The sequence below is a fragment of the Genypterus blacodes genome, unplaced genomic scaffold, assembly GCF_046128005.1.
Source record: "Genypterus blacodes isolate CSIRO-AG114 ecotype Tasmania unplaced genomic scaffold, CSIRO-AGI_Gbla_v1 ptg000099l_1, whole genome shotgun sequence".
NCBI classification, from domain to species: domain Eukaryota; kingdom Metazoa; phylum Chordata; class Actinopteri; order Ophidiiformes; family Ophidiidae; genus Genypterus; species Genypterus blacodes.
This window is the reverse complement of record NW_027466903.1, coordinates 1,230,001-1,251,917: the sequence shown is the minus strand read 5'-3', so window position 1 is coordinate 1,251,917 and position 21,917 is coordinate 1,230,001. Positions and strand designations below refer to the sequence as shown.

The 21,917-nt window shown below is 44.1% G+C and overlaps 1 protein-coding gene across 1 annotated transcript in view; it reads right to left on the bottom strand.

Annotated features, from left to right (window-relative positions):
* Positions 1-21,917, bottom strand: part of LOC143008186 (single-stranded DNA-binding protein 2) — a 42,586-nt gene that overhangs the window by 12,170 nt on the left and 8,499 nt on the right. Inside the window, exons 2-4 of the mRNA XM_076159819.1 lie at positions 11,143-11,215; positions 7,944-8,005; positions 7,498-7,582 (exon numbers count right to left, since the gene is read on the bottom strand). Of these exons, the coding sequence (XP_076015934.1) occupies positions 7,498-7,582; positions 7,944-8,005; positions 11,143-11,215 (220 nt within the window). The remainder of the gene's footprint in view (positions 1-7,497; positions 7,583-7,943; positions 8,006-11,142; positions 11,216-21,917) is intronic.

The following is a 21,917-nucleotide window of genomic DNA, read 5'->3' as shown; positions in this document are numbered from 1 at the left end:
GAGATTTACACAGCTGAAAATGATAGTCACTTTGGAGCAGAGGAGCCACATTTCTCCCACCACTATCTCACGACACTGGATGAGATAAGGGAGACGGAGTGAACACGGAGGAGGAGAGAGGGAAGAGAGACGACACACGGGCAGATTTAAAAGCCGCGGCACGAGACGAATGGCCGATTTGATCTGGCAATCGATACAAAGACAGAGTATCGATTCAGCTGAAATCCAGAGATTCATTCACTTCTAATCCATTCAAGTGCTCCAGTGCTCAGAATGTGAATTGAAACAGGAATATTGGCAGAGCTGTTGATCCATACTAAAGATACAGAAAAGAGATGGACATGAGTGGTGTTTGGTGCACAGACACAGGAGTATGTGTGTGTGTGTGTGTGTATGGGGGTTAGTTGAGGTCAGCAGATAACATATCAGTTCACTTCAGCTTTCTTCTCTGCTCCCTTTAACCTTTAGGACGCCACCCTGGATTCTTCACTGTACTCCCGTTCACACACAGAACCCTTAAAGTTGCTACTGTGTAAACATACACGCCAACCTGGACGTTCAGATGGAAAGGTTTGACTTTTTACTCCACTGCGTCTGTCTCAGTTAATTAAGTTGCAGATTGACATTTTACAATTGAAAAATATGATAAGCAAATAAGCGCGACGCAACTGCAAGCAAGAAATCATGAAGAGTTTGGATAAAGCTGGATGATGAAGAGGACACTTATCAAACAAAACCTGTCAAATAGAAGAATCTAATACTTCACTGAATATTTTATATTTCAATTAGATTGTTATTACATTCATAACTTTGAATGGGGATTATTGTTTGATAGGAATCGGCCCTTTTTTCATCTAGATCTATCAAATTGGTAGATTTACCAGGAAATTCAGTGTGATGTGTAACGCTTCTAGAAGTCTGTACCCAATACAGAAGAAGTAGCTGAGACAAAACAAACCAATACCCAAAGTTTACATTCCTAGGTTAAGGGTCTGGTTAGGTTATGTAGCCTAGACTGTAAACTGTAGACTCTGTAACGTGATAGCGATTGACCAATCACATCCAAGAATGATGAATCTTGGATGCCATCTCATTCATCATCAGTTATAACAATCGCAGGATAATGACAAAATACTCTTCCTCAGGCTATAGCTTTGTCCTTTGCCTTCCTCTGACCTAAGATAACCTCTCTCTCTCTCGCTCTCCCTCCGGCAGCATATGTCAACATCACATCAACACCCCACTTTGACATGTCCAAACACGCGTGTGACATGACTCAGCGTAACACGCCGGCGGAAAACACACTCCTCAGAGACCTGAGACCAGAGAGAGGGCTGCATGCAACAGGCTGGGCCAGCGGGCGAGGGAGGGAGGGAAGGAGGGAGGGAAGGAAGGAGGGAGGGAGGGAAGGAGGGAGGGAGGATGACGATAAGAAAGCGGAGGAGGAATGCAGCAAGAAAGAGAGCGAGGGTGGAGAGAAAGAAGAAGAAGGAGGAGGAGGAGGAGAGGATGAATGATGAGCAAAAGAGAGATAGAACTGTAGAAGCAGCATATGACAGTGAAGTGTTTTGGTGTAGAATTTATTGAGTGTTGGAGATCGTGACAATCATGGTGAAACTCTGTGTGTGGAAATTCCTGTTCCCTTTCTCCCTTCACTCTCTCCTCAACTCGACTCGCTCTTCATTGCCATGGCAATGATGTTACAGTGAGTCACCTCCACATCTCCCTCCTCCTCCTCAGCACCGCCAAGAAACAGGAGTATGGGAGAGAGAGAGAGAGAGAGAGAGAGAGAGAGAGAGAGAGAGAGAGAGAGAGAGAGAGAGAGAGAGTGGTGGTGGAGTAAGGGCTCTGTTTCCCTGGAAACAGACTGGGGGTCTCCCCAGCCCCCATTGGTTCTCAACTGGGTGGAATCAGCTTGTTACCCACAATGCAACAGAGTCTCTGTTTCTAGGTTGTTTCTGTCCTCTCCGCTTTGCTCTTTTTCTGTTTGTTTCATATGTGGGCACATGCACACACACACACACACACACACATGCACACACACACACACGCACTGGTCTGGTCAAAATTAGGGAAACGTCAGCAAAAAAAACAATCTCTCTGTACTGCAGTTTTCTGTCTTTGAGTGAAGCGGACTTTTACCAGGGTTAAGTTCACACTAATCTAATAATAATTATTGATAATCACTTTTATCAATCAGATGACGTTTTTTTCGTAATGGGTTTCTTGTTAAGGGTTGGCTGAGAGGAGTTAGGCGTGAAAATGTGCTTTGTTTCTCAGACTGACCAACATTCCGTCTTCTTTCTCTCTCTGCTGCTGGAGGCAACAAATGCATTTACAATTCATCATTTCTCCATTACAACGTTTACACTGCGTCTCTCTGGGAAGTTCTGCCTGGATGTTAATGGGTAGCAAGAACACAAGCACTTCAAAGAAGAAAACTAGTGATTTCTGGGGTAAAAGCACTTGATGAGTAAAGCACAAAGCATCTCTGATGAGCGATCACTTCTGGCTTTGTTCGTATACATAAAGAGTGATAAGCTGTTTCATGTGGAGCTCGTTGCCTTGGTGAGACTTGTAGCCACATACATGATACAAGACAAGGTTAAGAGGGCATGCGTGGTTATGCTGCTCGTCTATTCAACTGTGTACATGTGTGCGTCCTTCCGTTTTGTGTCAGAGTGCACATGTACACGTACTACAGCGCATGTTTTCTCACAGCAGACAAGAGCTGTTTTCACTTTAAAGGCAGGATCCTTCAGCCTGTCTGAACACACGACGCTGTGTTTGCACTGTAAACCCATTAAGATGTAAATGACTGAAACCATACTGTGTGTGACGTTACATGCTATATTAATAAATGTGTGCATCCTTCAGCTGCGCAGTGTGAATGTGTTTGCTGCTGTTAAACCGAGCAGCGTTATTACATTTCCATGCATGACTGCGAGAGTTATGCGTGTAAAAGTCTGGCGGCATGAGACAGAGTGTTTTTTTATCAAAGCGGGTCGCTGGTGGCGCTGCCTCTTGATCTCTTCTTTCCTTCTAACTGCCTCGCGCTCGCTATCTCCCACAGTGATGCCACACAGTGATAGCAGGCGATCCGCCCTGTAATGCTCGCCTGTAAGGCTGCAGCCCATCTACTGCACATTTTGTGTCTGCGTACTTTCCAGTTCATCCATCTGTCACTCTCTGCATCGCGAAAAATGGCATTCTTATGGGATTTAGTCTCGTTCATGCTGGCAGCGGGAGAGGAGTATTACACTGGATGAACTTTCTGAAAATATGCAGTATGCTAAGTAGCTCATGCTGGTTTAAATATAATGTTTACGCCTTATTGATCCCTGTGGGGAAATACGTCATCTGCATTTGCTACAGTGCTGTACAGCAAAGTGCATTGGTCAAGGGCGATGGCAGGAGCACTAACCTAGCTCGTGTGTTGTTGAAGGTGGGGGGGGGGGGGGGGGGGGGGGGGGGGGGGGGGGGGAGTACCTGGATGAAGCCAACACAAACAAGAGGACATACAAACTGGCACCAAACCCAGGACCTTCTGTGCTGTGAAGCATTTGATATTGCAGCTATTTTTGCCAGTGCGTGTCTTACAGTTTCACAGGTAAAACAGTTTGCCTGCGAGCCTGACTGTGTTCAAATGTGTCCTTCAATCGCACCTCAAACTTAAGCTTCTTAAACAGGGTGAGAATCCGTCACACTGTCACACACACACAGGAGGACTACATGGATACAGAGCTGGAAGCACAAACCTGCATTTCAGGCCATCATACACACCACCTGCTCTGCAACATTTCATTTAACTCCATAATAGTCCGGTACATTTGAAGTCACAATTATTCAGGGAGGACTGATTTTACACTGACAGTTTGTTTCAGTTAGGCACATTCTTATCTGGGAGCCACACCATGCAGCCGCTGAAACTGTTGGGCAGCGACCATGTTCAGTGGCAGAACTCAGTATTGTGTGTTTTCTTGTGTGTCTCAACACACTTTGCCTGTCTGACCTCTAGGTTAACTCTCATCAACAGCTTGTGTTCTCGTCTACTGATGGACATTCTGGCACAAACACTGCCCCAGTATAATTACACGGTTCATTCTAAGTGCCAACTGCAAATACAGAATCACGCCCCAATGCACGTAATGCAGTTTATATGCAAATGTTTGCTATTTCAAATAAGTGGACCATTTTGCATCTTAAAGGTTCAAAAATGTCATTTTGTAAATATGCTTCATATATTATCCACAGGTTTTACAGTCATTTCCTGCTGTCATGGTTCATTCTCGCCCATGTTTGATTTGATTTGACTGTAGGTTGCTATCCAGTTAGGCTGTGTTTAGACCTGTGCCTCATTTGCTTTGTTCTGATTCAAGGAATAATGTTTACAAACAATCCGTGAATGGATGGGTGTTCACACATGAACATTAACCGGCGATCGAGAATGTGTAAACAAACGCCACGCGCTTGCAAACTGTTTTGTGATTGGTCAGATTTGAGCAGGAAGTGACCCCCTCACCTGGAAATAGTTTTCTTCTTTGCTAATGTGACATGTCCAAGCGCTTTCACCAGACACACGCCTTAACACTACGTTTGCAAAATCATAGGGGTTATGATTTGCGCAAAGAGTAGAGGGCTTCAGGTGCCTCAACCGAAAAAAATTTACAATGGCCCGGCAGCTGCAGAGCACTACAGGACACTTAGAGTCCAGTCAGGATCCGTGACATTTTGGACGATGTCCAAAAGTCCACCAGTGCTGACGGCGGTCACGCTGTCATACCCTTCTGTCCCCTTAAACAGCTACACGCCAGAGCTCTAAACTTGCTTTCACAGCAGGTCTGCTCCCTCCTCACTAGTGCGTCTCATGCAGGCTCGACCCCGACGTCAAACAAGTCTTTTCCAGTTGTTCTAAACATTGTGTGGGATAATGAGATCGGATATGAGATCTGATAGCCCAGGTGGCATTGAACTGTCAGAGTGTAACCGCTGCTCAATCTGGCCTGATGATGTCAGATATTCATCAGGATTTTCAATATCCGATTCTGAAGTCACGTGAAATTAGTAGTGTAACTGCAACCTGAGATGATGTAACTCTTACATTGCCCCGGAGACCAAGCAGTATACAGTGTCTATACTCTTCATATTTGTTGTTTGTATAAGTTACTGCGCTCTCACATAAAGCTGAAATGACCTGCGTGGAAGGGATCTCACTCTTGAAAGACAGAAAGGCAGCAGTCACCATGTTTTCGTCTCTAATAAGGCCATTTCTGCGGGCCAAGCATGAGAATTTAAAAATAACTTGTTTTTATGACCTCATGGCCCCTCGCAAATGGAAACCGCTCATTTGCTACCGAGAACGCAATTTACAAAGCACTTAACAGAACTGTAAACGGCCTTTCTGATGCTTGAAAAGCCCGGTCTGAAGATGGAAATCAATAACAATACATCTCTCTTCACTTTGTTCATCAGTCTGTTCTTTCTTTCCCTTCTGCTGCTGGATTATTGTATGAATGTCCTGGAAAAGCAGACACTCAAATCTAGTGATAGAATCAACATTACATTAAGTAGACTGAGGAAAACACCATATAAGCATCTGGGGAAATCTGTTAAAAACTCTCGCTGTAAACCAAATTCACTTAAGGCCAAGCGAATGTACGCTAGGTGATTCACACTGGGATAATCGTGCAAATCCTTGTCGCAATCCCATCAATTATTAAAGAAAAAAGGACACAAAGACGATGCAAATGAGCTCCTACATCTCCCCAGCATTAATTAGGACTACAGACAGTAATTAGCTATCTGAAAATAATTACCATCAAAATGTCTGATTAAAATCTCCTTCAGTCTCAAAGTCAGGAGAAGGAAAGCGACGACACAAACCTCACATTAAGGCGTTAACTGTTTCAACAACCTCCACCGCTCTCATTTGGTTTGAGCCCGAGCAGCCGATATGTGGGCTGCTGAGCCTGATTGGATGTGGACGGCGTCGGAACAGTTGATTGGAAGTGACCTTGCTCTGACTACAGTTGGTCTAATTATAATTTTCTGATTACATCCCTGCAGGATACGTAAGAATGTAGGCTGGTGGCCTTTGCTCGCTAAATTGAGAGTTATTTCAAATAGTTATTGAATTAAATTCATTCTAATCAGATCACAGCACGATTTTTAGTAAGATAATGTTGTTTTCATCCTCAGCACAATTTAATTACATTACTAGAAATGTTTGGATTTTTTGCTGTTGAGTAAAGAAAAGCAGTTCTTTAACAGTTTCTACCTCTCTTTCTTTCTATTCATCTTTGCTTTATCCACTATGCTGCCGCTTTGTCGATTTGCACTCCATCTCTTCCTCCATCCCTCCCTCGGTCCTCTCTCTCTCTCTCTCTCTCTCTCTCCCTCTCCCAGAGGGCTGAGGTCACGGTGTCCTCCAGCTCCCTTCTGTCGGAGCCAGGATGACATCATCATATGGCTGCCGCGTTCCTGGAGTGCCTATTCATCACCCTGATCATCATCATCATCATCATCATCACCATCACCAGCCTCAGCAGCGTCACCTGTGAGTGCATAGTTTTCACACACACACAGACACGTCCAGCTCAGACAGAGGGCGAGCAAGAGAGAAAGCGAGAGAGAGAGAGAGAGGTGGAGGAAGAGAGAGAGAGAGAGAGAGAGAGAGAGAGAGAGAGAGAGAGAGAGAGAGAGAGAGAGAGAGAGAGAGAGAGAGAATCCTGCTGGTGTAGGCAGAAACCTCTGACCTGTGCTCCTCCAACAATACATCTCAATAAACCACATTACAGACAAACCTGATGAGTCAGACTTCCAGCTACAGAGAGAAAACAACAAACATGAGAGAATCCACCGGCACATTAACTCCCCTGCAGAGGGGCACACTTCCTCTCTCTTAGTCACCAGTTAATGTAAAACTTCAAGAGCTATGGCAAAGTTCACAGCATTCCACTTACTGGATGGTGCATGACTGGATCAACCGACGCCTTGATGTGCGGGAAGAACGGCGGCGTCGAACTGAGAGAACACGGCTACAAACTGTGTTTACGCTGCACAGCCCCACTTGTGTGCCTTGGCCCGTCTGCTTCTCTGCATTTCACAACAGCAGCAAAACATCTAGAAGCATTGTCCACCCAATACGGCACCAGGCATGCAATGAAACGCCACTTTGCCTCAAAGAGAACGAGAAACTCCTGCCATTGCTTTATGTACTCATGAGGTTGTTTAAATATTCTATATGAAAGTCTTTGACATGAAGCCACTTGGAGGGTTTGACATGATTTCCTAACCATAAGAGCAGTTTGTAACCTGCTGTAACTGCTTGACTTCATCTGTAAACTCATACTTGAAGGTGGCTGCTCTGCACAAGTCAATTTGTCTGTGATCTGAACTGTCCATGTTGCAATGTCTCCCCTCAGAGCTCCAGTGTGTGGTAGTGTGTAGAGTCCTTATGTGGCAGAGAGGTCAGAGGAAGCTGTTGTATTGACTCACGTAGTCATGGAAGGCCTTGGCCTCGCTTGAGTGTTCACATGTGTCTCTTCTCTCCGGTGCAGCACAGTACAGATCCCAGAAAACACTGCAACACACAGAGAGTCAGTCAAAGAGACGAACAATGACGAAACGAACAGAAGGCGAGTGTGACAGGTATGAATAATAGTCCATTTAAGAGTTCGGGTAATCCAGCATCAAGGCACTAACTATGATTCTATTATCATTATTGCGATGAATGACTTGGAGCACGCAATCACAATTTACAAAGAGCAACCTCACGAAGAGCTGCTGGAGGCAATGAATGAGGATGAAGATAAATGAAAATGTGGCATGAGGAGGAAGAACAAACTGAGAATAATCATTTGATTCAATTATGTCAAGAATGCAACGAGGAAAAATGGTGCGAAGAGGAATGTAACCCGACACGAAGCACGGGAAACACTCACCACCACCATGAGTGGAGGAACCCTGGAGGTTCTCCTAATGTGATGTTCTTCTCCCATCGGATCTGTGGGGTAGAGAGAGAAAGAGGGAGGGAGAGAGAGAGAGAGAGAGAGAGAGAGAGAGAGAGAGAGAGAGAGAGAGAGAGAGAGAGAGAGAGAGAGAGAGAGAGAGAGAGAGAGAGAGAGAGAGAGAGAGAGAGAGAGAGAGAGAGAGAGAGATGCTTCTTATTAACTGTAGACACAAGGCTGACATCTGAATTACCTGCTTTACAAGGTTGAAAGGGGTGCAAGGGAATTCTTAAGTAGATAACTGTGTGTCTATGTGTATCTGGCTACTTACAAATGTGTGTGTGTGTGTGCAAGTGTGTGTGTGAGATGTATGGAGTATGCAATGAGTTGTTTGTCTTTAAGTGAAATGTTGCAGCCCTGTAATGCAGATCTTTGACAAACCTCCCTGACATCACCGCTGAAGTGTTTGAGGGGCGTCGCCGTGCTGATAAACTTTAATACGTCTTTCTGCCCTTGCACGTTTTTCTTCCTTTTCCCTCTCTCTCTCTCTCTCTCTCTCTCTCTCTCTTCATTCCGTGTAGAAGACAGAACAACACCTCAGTCAAGGTCAGTGACTAAACATGAGCGCTGACATCACCCACCCGCCCGCCCGGCTCGCCCAATAAACATGATTTATGTCGGGACACACAATGGTGCGGCACACGCATGTATTCTCTCTCTGACGCCAGCCGTGCTCCGTCTTTTCTAATCTTTCGGTTAATACTGTATATGGAATGTAACATGCAAGTTGCCTATATATATATAGCTTGTTTTCAGTTCTGGAAAAGCACAAGTTTGTTTAACCCACATGTTTTTCAGTCTTAAGGTAGCAGCTCTAGCAGACAACTCAAAGATGGCAATTTGCATAAGCAGCATGGCAAAATGTTTTAATCGCTCGTAATTGCTCAAATTGTACAAAAGATGCGGAATGAGCATAACATCCCTCGTTTCTCATATTTAATTGGAAGCAGCTTCGTCCCGACACTCTGATTTCAGACAGTTTGGATCAGGACGGATCTTAGCGTGCTCTTCATCTGGAAAGCTTAGAAGAAAGTGCCGGTGACTAAGACATATCCACATATCCTGTCCTCTTGTGGTCTGCGATCGTTTACCTCCAACATGCCACATCGAGATCCCCTCAGTGTGATTACTGTCAGATGCAGACGCTTGTTCGAATTATTTTCTTTAGTATTTTTAACTCTGGCTGTGGTGTTTTCCCCGTCATCCTGGTCATCATAGCACCGTGTATGTTTGACACAGTGACTGAAAGTAATTATTCACCTATCTACCACCTTTGAATTCAGCTTTAGTCGGAGTGACGGCTGTATCATTGCTTCCTGTGCTTTGGAGGGGTCACAGCTTTGTAGTTTAGGTATTTCGCTTTGATACGTGACTCATTTTTCTGTGCTCTTGTTTCCTGCGGCTGGAAATACAGCATAAACAGATGTGGATGATAAAAAGTGGATAACAGGCCTTTAAAGCCATGTTTTACTCCATCCCACAACTCCAGCAAGCGTGTAATGTTTACCCTGTGCTCGTGTGCGTGCATGTGTGTGCACACGCATGTATACTGTACACGAGCGCCTGTGTTTAAACTTGTTGCGATCTCAGCTAATGTGTTCCCACACTTGAATACGATGCCGCCGATCCTTTTCATGTCCTACATGTGAAGAAGAGAGAGAGCAAATGATATAGCAGGGGATGCCAGAGAGGTGTCAGAGGGGAAGACAAGAAGAAAGGTGTGTGTGTGTGTGTATATGAGCATGTGTGTGAACTCACACCAAGTCATAGCAGTGAGAGCTGCCAGATGATGATGTAACCTTTTCCACTCCCGTCTCTTTGTTCTCCTCTTCAACTGCCCTTTCTACAACCAGCTTTTAGCATCCGCCTCGCACGTTGTAATTTAGAGTCATTTACCGCAAAGGACTAGAATCAACTGACCTCATTTTCACCCCATTACCTTTTTACCTCCACAGAAATAGAGTGAGGACAGGCAAGTGTCTGCGATAGAGATAGCAGCGAGGGGACGGATCACACGCAGGGAGAAAAGCGTCGGAAAGGATAAGAACAAGACTGAAACAGACCCACGGAGATGGAGCTACTCAGGCGATCAGAGATTGATGTCGGGTGGAAGACGTCAGCTCGTAACTCTCCCCCTGCCCCCCGGCTCCGGTCCCACTAAATGGATCCCTAATGTTAAAGAGCCCTTCTGCCTGTAGCGGACTGTTGGCTCAGCACTGTGAGGCCGGGCTAATTCAATTAGCTGCTACACTCTGGCAGCGTTTACAGGACACGCAGCGCTAGGGTCAGACCACCCTTCAGAACGCAGGAACATGGGCTGCACGGCCGAGTGTAGAGAGAATCCCAGCGTATACGTAACGCTGGATGGGATTCTTTGATCGCAGTATGACCCTCGCATAACAGGGAACAGCTTGTCTAACACCAACTTTCTTACACTCTGAAACATCCTGTAAAATAGAGCGAGGCCTTCCAATGTCCTTGTTCCAGCTATACTACAACCCAAATCCATAATTAAGAGTCTTTTCAAAGTCAGAATACCAGATGTTACTTCATAGATTAACTCGAATAAACTCCCAATTAAATGCAATGATTAAATAGGAGTGTAAATGAATGGGAGAGATTTCTGAATGAATATGTGTAAATGATAGAGATCAGACACTTGGAGGTTCTTTCCTCCATCAGGCTCCAGCATATGTAAAAGGTTTATTGGCCATGGTTACAGACAGGTTGTTCCAAATGGAGACTGTGAGACTGTGGTATTACCAATTGAGTATAACATCCTGGAGGAAGAAGACAGCTCTGAAGATGGAGATGAAGGTAAACTGTGATCAAAGAAACGCTGAGGTTTGCCAAATAATGCTCAGTCACCTATATTTAATAATAAATCTACATTCACATCGACTCTATGGACATAAATACAATCAAGTATGCTAAACTTTATTTGCATCTTTGTCCAGAATGAACTGATTTGCTAAAGATACAGTGTGTGAACTTGAATGTGTGTTTTCATAGGACATGTTCTGCCCGGCTGGGTCCTTTGATTATGACTCAAACGTTGCTTCTTTCCCTTTATGCTTGTGAAAGGAAGATTTGAGTAAAAGATGAGTAAAGACAAAAACAGCAGCTGTCTTACCTCTGAGAGAAAGGTCTGTGCTGACTTCTGAGCTCCTACATGCAACAGGTATTCGTACACGTACAGAGCTAACCTGCAGGGGAAACACAGAGAGAAACCATCGGTCAGTGAGTCCATTGGGATCATCTCATGAAAGTATTGATGGACTTTGATGAAGTTACATTTTGGCCTGTAACTTTTGAACCGTAAGTCATAGAATCCCTTTGGGGTCGAACTTTTGTTCATGTCGAGTTTTGAGTTGTACCTCTGCTCAGGTAGTTTAACACATAAGTCTAAGAAAGTGGCAGATGATGGCAGAGGAGGAAGACAAAACAACAGTGGATCCAGGCCGGATTAGCTTCACAGGCAATTCCCCAGAGATTCATTATGCACAGATGTAATTTTGAGCTCAGCGAGGCGAAACCCATCCTTGAGTTTGGCATCTTTCTTCTCAAAGTTCCCTGACCATCTCGCACCAGACGTCAGGGATAGACGGGCTAAGTCTCAGGAACTACGACAACGACTCCCCCTACCACACATCTCAGATTTAAAATAAAGAATAAAGAGTCTACAAGAGTCTACACAGAGCTGAACAATGTGAAGTCCTCCACAAATATAATGAGCAACTACGGTATCTAAGTTGGAGACAGGCACGGTCTTAGAAACACTTATATTCTCAGTGTCAAGCAAGAGGCAACCTTTAAAGACTATAGAAGTTTGCTGCACGCACACACACACAAACACACACACGCGCATATACTTCAAAACCAAACAACATGGCGAGAGTCCTTCAAGTGGGGCTGTGCTCTAAATCCCCTCCTCCTCCTCCCCCTTGCCTCAGGCTCTTCACACACATCCTCCCATGGCTTTGATCACAGTAAGAATTAATTACAGGCCTGATTTGTTCATCAATTCCTCCTCCCTGTGTGTGTGATACCAGCAGGGTAGGTGGGTGGTGATCTACCGGATCTATAATTACAAGGCAAACATTGATTTAGAGGAGATCAATATCAGATCACTTGCTCCTAAATGCACCCTGAAGATTCAGACGAGTCGATGATGGGACATTCGCTACGAGTAACAAGGAGACTGTAAGTTCCTGCTCTATCCTCTCATTCCACCTGAGCGCTGGGGAGCAGATGACACCGCACAAGCTTTGACCTTTCAGCAGCTCGCATGTTTGCGTGTAGGCGTGGGCATGTGTGTATGTGTGTATGGGTAGGCGTCACAGGTGTACACATGGGGACAGCAGCTGTCCTAGAAGCCCCCGCTGAAAGGTGCTACCAGGCTGCTCTAACCCATCCAGCCTCCTCTTTTCCTGTCGTATATGGAGGTAAAAATAAACTCCCCAGACAGTCCTGTCTGCCTGTCTGAAGATGATGGACTGCACACCTTTCTGCTCCGCACACAGGTACTCCGTCTCCCTGCCCTCTCCGTCTCCATCTCTCTTATCTTCATCACTATTATCCTCAATCTCTTACCTTCTTCTATTATCCGTCTGTCTCCTGCTTTCCTCTGGCACTCTTTTTTGGAGGGAGGCCATGTTTGTTTAGTGATGAAAAGATGAAGGCTGAAGCGGGAGATTCTCACTCACCACCTCCTTTACATCCTTTGCTCCCTCTTTCCTTATTTCCTATTCTGGAAAAGCCTGGGGATAATGTTTAACCAAAGACAGAAACAGAGCTTTTCCCAGGGACGAGGTTACACCCCGACAACTGAGCATAAATAAAAGATGTGACCGTTTTTTTCATGTCACTGTACAACTGAGCACTTCTGGAAACAAACCTATGCTGCTCTGCGTCATTCTCCCCTGTGAACCCTCACTACAGATACAATTGCATCAGTACAAAACAATTCATTAATACTGAAAGATTGCATGTGTCTGCAATGAATAACATTCAGATGACGATGAGCCAGATGGGCGGCATGAATGAATTCACTGTATAAATGCAGAAATGAATGCTTGTCCTCAGCATGTATTGGCGTGTATCCAGTCAGTATCTGTTACCAAATGAAAACACAAGCACACTCAGTAGCTGCTTTTTAGTCAGACTAAGAGGTTTGACCTGAGATTGATTTAACAAGAGTGCTAAGATGTGACCCTTGGCCTTGCAGTGAAGAAATGGGTGAGTAAAGTGAGGAAAATCTGAAAAGGTCATTTATAAGACGGCCTCAGAGTTGTAAGTAGGCTAATGCAAGTTCTAAAGGGATGAAAGGAGAGGAAAACGTGAAGTCAGAATGCACTGAGGCAAAACACACACACACACAGAAATCTGACTTACATACACACTTGACTGATGTGACTGATAAAGCCAAAGCAGCAGTTGAAGAGCCTTTTTGTTGGCACTGAATATCTATTGAACTTTACCTCCAAACCACAGATTTCATCAAACCAAACACAAGTGATCAAGCTTCAAAAACACACAAACGGCCTCATTTTGCTGTCTCATTGTTCAGCCGCCTGTCGTTCGGCTGAGCCTCTCGCCGATAAAAGCACTGAACCATACGGAATGCAGAGTGACTGACAGAGTCCAAATACAGCTGAGATAAGGTTCGCGGATTAAAGGATCGAGGACTCTTGAAGGTGGAGAATGCTGTAACTTTGACACTGTGGAGCAAAACAAAAGAGCCTCACATAAATTGTTTTTTGTATTTTCTGCTTTTGCACGATAGCAATGTCTGCTGTCTGCTGTGGGAAGAACCACCTGCTTCTTTCCCTCTTCTGTTTCTTTCTTCTGTACCGACTTCTCTGTGTGCATGCCTATGTGCATACACACAGTCTGGTGGTAAGTGGGTGCAGTATTAGGGGGGGAGGTGAGGCAGAGGGGGGAACTCCAGATCCTCACCTGACCCCTTTTTCTCCTTCAAATTCAAGTGGTTTTGCCTTTGGTGAGTCACATTTAATTACATGCATATTTGGTGCAGAGCTGTGTCTCGCCTGCTCCTGTAAATCTGCACAAGCAGCAAGCAGCTGCACAATTAATTGAATTTCCATCGAAATGAAAATGCATGATTACTACTGTGCGAAATGTGGCCATTCAATTCATTTAATACACTTTTGGATGAAATGCATGCATGCCTATAAAATAATATATAGACAAAGAGATGCTAAAGCTCCATGTATAATAATCATGTCATTTACTGACCATGGTGAAGAGCCCCTAAAATGGTGAAAGTGCCTAAAGACTACAACAACCGTCTCTTCATCAGAGAGCTTTTAGTGCATTGTGACATCACTTCCTGTCTTAGACCAGAATAGGCAGAAATGTTCCCGGTGTTCCTGGTTCTGTATCTGTAGCCGCTGACAGACACCTGCAGTCAGGCCACATAAAGAGCTGTGAAATATCCTCCCTAATCGCAACATTTTTCAGAATAATGGCAATATGATGTCAAACTCAGAACACGGAGCCGCCGTCGTCTTTGTCACAGGGAGGAGAGCCGTAATTCAGCCTCCACCACCTCAGCTTGTTTTACAGACTCAGCATTTAGGAGGGCGGTAGATCACGGCTAATCAATTTAGTGCCACGGTGATCAAAGTCTGGCAGGGCTTCAAATCACTACAGACAATGGCTTCAGTGATTGGATTTGCCTATTATAGATTAGCTTTAGATGATTTCACCCTTGTTAAAGATGAAATGGAAAAGTGATTAGGCCTCGGATATGAACTGGCACGAGTATCGACATATATACAAGACATGCTAATATGCCTAATAACATACATTTGATCAAGAAATCTAATTAATAACTGATTAGTGTGTGAGACTAGAAATCTAAGAGCTCAGCAAATTCTTACTTTAAAACATGGAAACAGTCTCCCTGATCAATAACAATTACTATAAAAGTAGCAATGCCTGCCCCAACAGTATACAATAGTTATGTTTGTTGTGTATCCTTAAGCTACAGTTTAATGTTGATAGTGGAAAAACGGTCTGATTTCTGCTTTTAGAGGTATTTTTGTCTTTTACACCACACCATTTCCTCTGCACTAGTGCCTTAAAGGAGTAATGTTACAGCTCGCCTGTATTTTGTGCTTGTTTTTTAAGCTTATAATTCTTTATAAAGACATCACAGAAACACAGCGAAGCTCACAATTGTTCTTTTTGACAACTTTACAGTGAGATTCCATGTTCCATGTTCCAAAATATCACTGAAAATAGAAGTAATACCTCCACCTTTTCCAATAAACTACATTTCAGTACTTTTATTATATTTCATATTTCACCCTAGAAACAATGTCTCCTGTCTAAATTGGTACCAAATTTGAACAATATAGGCCAATCTATAGTAAATATTGTTTTGCAACAGTGTGGCAATTTTCTGAGAGTTTGTGGGGGATCCTCTTCTTAGGGCTCAAATGTGTTTTACAATTCATATTAAGCTGAGGGAATGTTATAACTCCATGTCAAATTTTAAATGCTCTGCTGCTGTTGCCTGTTTGATGCCTAACACTACATAGCCTGCTAAGCTAGGTTGCTGTAGTGAATTATCATGTTCAAAACACTTTCATGGCTGTTTCTTTGGAAGTTTGTGTGTGTGTGTGTTGTCATAGGGTGTGTAAAAAGAGGTGGTACTTTACAGGTTCTTTACAGCAGAAACACAGCAGGTATAAGCTTGAAACTTCTACCGTGTGTTTGTAGCATTGATCTGCTAATTTTGAAGACATGTTTCAATGCGTTTCAATGAGTGGGTCAATTGCGTTATCGATGCGATTGACTGGGTTTTATGCTTTTATATTAAAAAACACTCTATGATGTCAGCCTAAGCGACAAAATGCAGCTGAGTTAGAGACACTAAATAACATTACAGATACAAAATCATGAAGTGATCTGTTCCGATCGTGCTGCCAAAGTCATACATTATTGTTCTTCTTCATATTTTTAGGCGCATCTTATATTCGTTCACCGAGCTCACCTCCCTAATATATTTGTGAAGGTCGTTAAGAGCATATAAGCATATAAAAATAACTGCTTATTTTGCATATACATGACTGCAGAAGGACTCTTGAGCAAAAGATTTCCTGAAGTAAACCAACGATTATAATGACAAAAATTATTCTGTCAAAGCCAGAACTCAGAAGAAGTAGCAAGATACATTGCATTTCAATGAAATGTTACAAATGTACTCTGACAATTAACAGGATAGGCGAATTAGGGAAAACAAACCAAACAAAGTCAGCGAGTTAAACGATAGCCTGCTTCCAATTTCCCACCATGGAGAAAAATGAGAAAATCAGGGGGAAATGCGAGAGAGAAAGTGATGAAGGTGACTGGAGCGTAGCAGAGAGAGATGAAAGGTTCTGGTGAAGAGGAGAGAGTGAAGACAGGGGATTAGAAAGACAGAAAAAGGCAGATGGGAGGAAAGGAGGTGATGGGTGCTAGCAGATGAGCCCCGAGATGAATACTCGTGAGATCCGTGTACTTTTATATTGTAATGTTAAGGATTCACACTGAGCGGCGTCTGAGTTAGCCAAGCACCCTGCTGTGACCTCCTTCTGCAAATTAACACAAAAGCCTTTAATGAAAACAGCCGGCGTAAACTAGACGAGCTCCCCACCTTCTCTGGGAGGAAAGAAGCAAATGACTGCATGCAGCGATGCAAACAGAACACGCAGGAGGGACAGACTGCAGGACAGAAATGCGTATGAGTATGCATGGAATTTCATTAGATTTTATATATGAATGTCAATGAGTTTGGGCGCGAGAGGAAATGGAAAAGTAATCCAGGATTGAACTGAGTAACAGTCAGTAAGTTGAAATACTGTAATTATCTGCTGGATATGCTTACATACTATAAAAGACTAAATGACTGTCTTAAATCTACGGCGTGTGTTCACGGCAAAGGAATAACATTGGTGAAAGTGACACTGTGAAGTATTGACTGAGAGCTTTAGTGTCTTTGAAGCACTTTATTTCAAAGGAATGGGGACTGGAACTCTCCATGGAATAATGAAACACTAAGGGGGAGAAACAAAATAACTGCTTCAACTTTCTTAACAGATGAAATAACAGAAACACCTTATTAACCGTGTGGTACAAACCAGTCTGGCTCCTTTCTGAGACTGTCAGAGATATTCAGATGACTTGATGCTTCATGTCATTCTCCATGTTTTAATTTATAATGGGTGTTTTTTGGTGTCTGCTTGTTATAACTGTTGCTTTGTCTGAATTAAGCTTTGACGTTTAAAACAGCTGAATCCTGCGTAGAAATGCTTTGTTTACAAACATGTATTTAGCTCTGTAACACAACATTCACAGGTGAACATTTAAAATGTTTCATGTATCAATTCAATCAGAGTGACAGTTCAAGTATAGAGATGAGCGATCAGTCAGACACGTTGCAGAAGTAAAAGCAAATGAATCCCCGTTTGCTTCTTTGTGCTTTGTATCCTCCATCAGTGCCTGCTTTGTACGCCTGTGGCAAACCCACGGGCCACGAGTGCCACGCAAATCGCGCACACCTGTCTTTGACTGAAACGCAAGATCATCATCATTATCATCATCATCATCAGTCACAAACAAAGGCAACAAGCCCTCATCCCCAATCAAGCCTCCCCTAAAGCCCACCATCAAACAAACGCCACCTGTGGATGAGGGGAGCGTCGGCTGCTCGAGCTCCTGGTGTCGCCGAGTATGAGAGGGAAGAGGGACGCCGCCACACGAGATCAGAGCAGCGATCAAGCTGCTGCCCCTGCTGAGGACAGGCCCCGTGTGTGACAGCCAAACACTTTCCCTGATTAATCAAGCCCAGCAGCGGGGCTTTATGTGCCATTAAGAGCCTTGCTAAATGGCTCTGCTTCATTCATTAAAGTGCAGGATCCTATGGGCGGAGCGACTCTCTGAATGCCAGACAGACACACCCACAGACAGACAGACAAGACAGACAGGCGGGCAGGTGAAAAGTTGGGAGAGCGATGGCGACAGGGCAGCGGCGAGGGTGGCGGGGGCACTGAGGCAAGATGAACAACGACAAATATAGACCCATTACAGCGCTGAATAATTCATCTTATATGCAGGGCTTCAGGAAAACAACAGAGGGGGGGAGAAAAAAAAACAAGAGCCCGAACAACCACAGGGATTATGGTGCCTTTCTACCAGCGGAGAGCGTCTTTGAAATACGGCTATTTATGTTGGAGAACGGTGCAGCCACGGGATCGGGCCTGAATCAGGTTCCGCCGGACTCATCTGCATTTTCATCAGGCACAAAGTATAGTTAGAATAAATCAGTGTGTGTGTGGGGGGGCAACAAGGTGTGATTGGATTAACAAATTAAAAGACGTGTTTGTTTTATTCTTTGACCCCAAAGATGCTGGTAAGGATCTCATGTGTTCCGGTTGTTGCATGTTGGCGAATTTGCACAAAAAAAGAGACAAACAAGGACTGTAAATATCTGTAAATATCAAATAGGCATAATAACAGGCGTTTCAGCCGTGCAGAGGCACGATACACACTGATAGCACTGAAGGAAGGACAAAGACAGGTAAATTACCAGCCAAGACTGAGATAAAGATGGAGCGACTGAATGGGAGACGAGGATTAACGGCGACAAGGGATCCATGGAGTGAGAGAGAGACGATGGAGGGACGGACAAAGCAACGAGAGAGAAGAAGAGGGAGACGGAGGGAGAAAGATGGAGAGTGAGAGAGAGAGAGAGAGAGAGAGAGAGTAAATGATTAATGAAAGGAGCTGGGAAGTGCAGCAACAGAGGTCAGGACAGAGTAGGAAAGGAGCGATGCTGCAGCCTGCGTGAGGAAACCTGAAAAGGACGCTGTTGGTGAACACGCCGGCTGCTGTCACACCCCTTCACCGGGCCGCTCCTCTCTGAGAGAGAGACAGGGGATATTGGCGCCTGTCGACACTGGGTTTGCACGAGCTGAACCACTCCACCTGACCTAAGCTGAACCTTTGAGATGGTTTGTAGATGAAGTATACTAGATTACTAGTGTTTGGCTAGAAAAAGAAAGATATAATAAATATATATACTGTATATATTACGTTTACATCACACATGATGGCCAAAAGAAAAAAAACAGCAAAAGCTTTAGCCCGGAGCTTATATCAATGATGGAAGAAAACAACCATCAATATTGAGATAATTTATAATTTATGTTCAACAAGACTGTACAAAGCCCTCCATTAGTCTCCTTCACTGTGGACTTTTCTTTCTTGTCGTATTACAGCCAAATACATTCCTCCAATGAATCCCCTGCTGGCTGTGTGCTGTGGCTCTACACTGGCTGCTCTCTGATGCATTTCTAATTGGTATTTTTGCTGATGGTCACAATTTAAATCTATATTCTCCATTACCCCTCCATGGCGTCCTCTGGGCTTTATGTAATGGCTGTGGTTACAGGCAGGGCCCTTGTATTGAGAGATTCCTACAGTTTGTTCTGATGGCCTCTGTGTAATCTACTCTATGTGTGTGTGTGTGTGTGTGTGTGTGTGTGTGTATGTGACTGAGAGAAAACTTCACACCAGCTTTGAAGATTAACAAAACAGGTGTCATAATCCCACACGCGGAGAGACGCCTGCACTCAAACAAACTGAGCTTTATCTGCTCGTGTTGGCTGTTTTGTCTCCGCAGGTCTCGCGCGCTGCTTCGCCGAGCAATGTTTGTCGTAGCTTCTATCCCTCTAACTTCCAGAACACACAGTAAAACCCCTCTGGCTGGGTGACAGGCCAGAATGCTGCAAGGCTGGCTTGGCAAAGAGCGGCGTTGGTCTGTTCTGGTCCTTCAGAACCCAGTGGGAGCGTTGACCAGGCACACACACGCAATCTGTGATACGACACAGGTGGCCGATAAAGGCCGTCGCTCGGCTCGCGGGAGAGTGATGTTGACATACTTCATTGTACCCTGTGTTGACACGAAAACGCTGCGCAGTCGGCTGATAGAGATGTTGGGAGGAAGCGTTTCTGGCATTCCGCATTATCAAGGGGGGGGGGGAACTGCACGTGTGTACCAGAAGCTCTCAGCGAAACTCTCAATCATGCATAGACAGGAATTTAAGAGTAGAAAGGTGAAATGTCGTGTAGAAGTATAAGTCAAAAGAATGAAGTTCATATCCTGACAGACAGGAAGAGTCTTGTGTTCTTTGGCTCAGTGCAGTGTAGTCCTCATGTTTACCTTTCATTAACTCAAGATCCCAGAATCCTCTCCTCCCCCACCCGGCCCGAGGGACGCTCTAATGCATGTTGGAGGTGAAACAAATATTCACACAAACAGTCCAAAGACAAAAACGATCGATCATATCTTCTCAGCGGGTTTGTAGGATTAACAAACGACCGTCACAGCTCATCACAGACCTCAACAACAGCCGGGGAACAGGAGTGAATTTTAATGAATTTGAGAAATGAATTTATGCAACTACCATCAGTGAATGTTTGGTATTTTAATTTACAGTTAATGGAAGAATGAGTTTTAATATGGTAATCATTTATTTTCCCCTGCTCTAATAGTGAACTGAGAGATTTACAGCGTTTAATAGTTGTAATGCACAAAGCTTGAGAATGAACATGCTGTATTGATCCAGATAAAGAGAGGAGAAGAATGTCAGCACAAATTCTGTAATAACCCCGGCTAGAGAAAGTTATGGCGAGCAGGGCAGAGGCTGATAACGGCCAACTTCCATTATCAAGAAACTTTCAACGCCATCTCCAACCCTAGCTGCAGACCTCTCACAGGGACACACCCAAACCCTGGACAGGTCCGACGTCACACCAGTCAACCACAGGACCATTTAAATGTGCAGTTACATAGAAGCCTTTAATCCCAAACTCTTTGCACAATACATTAAATCATGATTTTGTTTTTGCTGATTGATGATTGAGCAGATATTACATGCAAACTTAAACTTCAATGAGGACTCAATACCTTTTGTCATGTAAACACCGTGAAGTCAAATTCAAGCATCAGCATAAATCAAAGTATTCCATTTGACACATCTAGATGATGCGATTGTAAATGAGTGGCTTGACATTTGCTTCTTCGCAAAGAAAACAGCACAATATAACATGTTCATAGCGTGTTTACCTGCACACTGTTGCACCAATAGCTCCATATTATAATAAAAAGGCTAAACGGAGGGAAATGCAAAACAGATTGCAAAAGCCTGATTATACGACAAAAGATCATTTACATGCAGGAAAATCAGTCAATAATCACTCTACTTGCAGTGCAACGTCAGTCTGATTACATGATGTTGAGAACAATGGCCTGTCTTACTGGGATTAGAGTTTCAGTCGTGAAGCGTATGTAAACACACTGACTCCTGATGGACTACCAGACTATACTGGCTGGCGGCAATTTGGTAGATAAACTCACACACTCAGGGCTGGAAAACAGCAAATTAGTGCAGCTGCAATTAAGACCAGAACAGACAATACAACAAAAGGAAACATCCCCTGCTCCGCCTCACACACACACACACACACACACACACACACACACACACACAATCAGACAAAGTAATGGTGTGAAAGTGCAACTGTTCTTGTTTCTGTCAGCGCAGTGCACAGATCCTACTGTCTCACAGAGCAGACAACAGTGCTCAGGGCGAAGATAACAGGAAATGCCAGCTTATCAGACAGACGGAGAAACCGACAGACAGAGAGGGAGGGTGGGAGAGAGAGGGAGGGAGAGAGAGGGAGGGAGGGAAACAGTGGTCATTATATCAAAATTACAGATTTTTATAAAATTGAAATATGTTTGCACAACATGTAAAGTGGATAAATCAAATAAAAGAGGAGGCAAATGCATCACTTTCTTAATTTGAGTTTCATTTCATTGGCTTTGATTGAGTC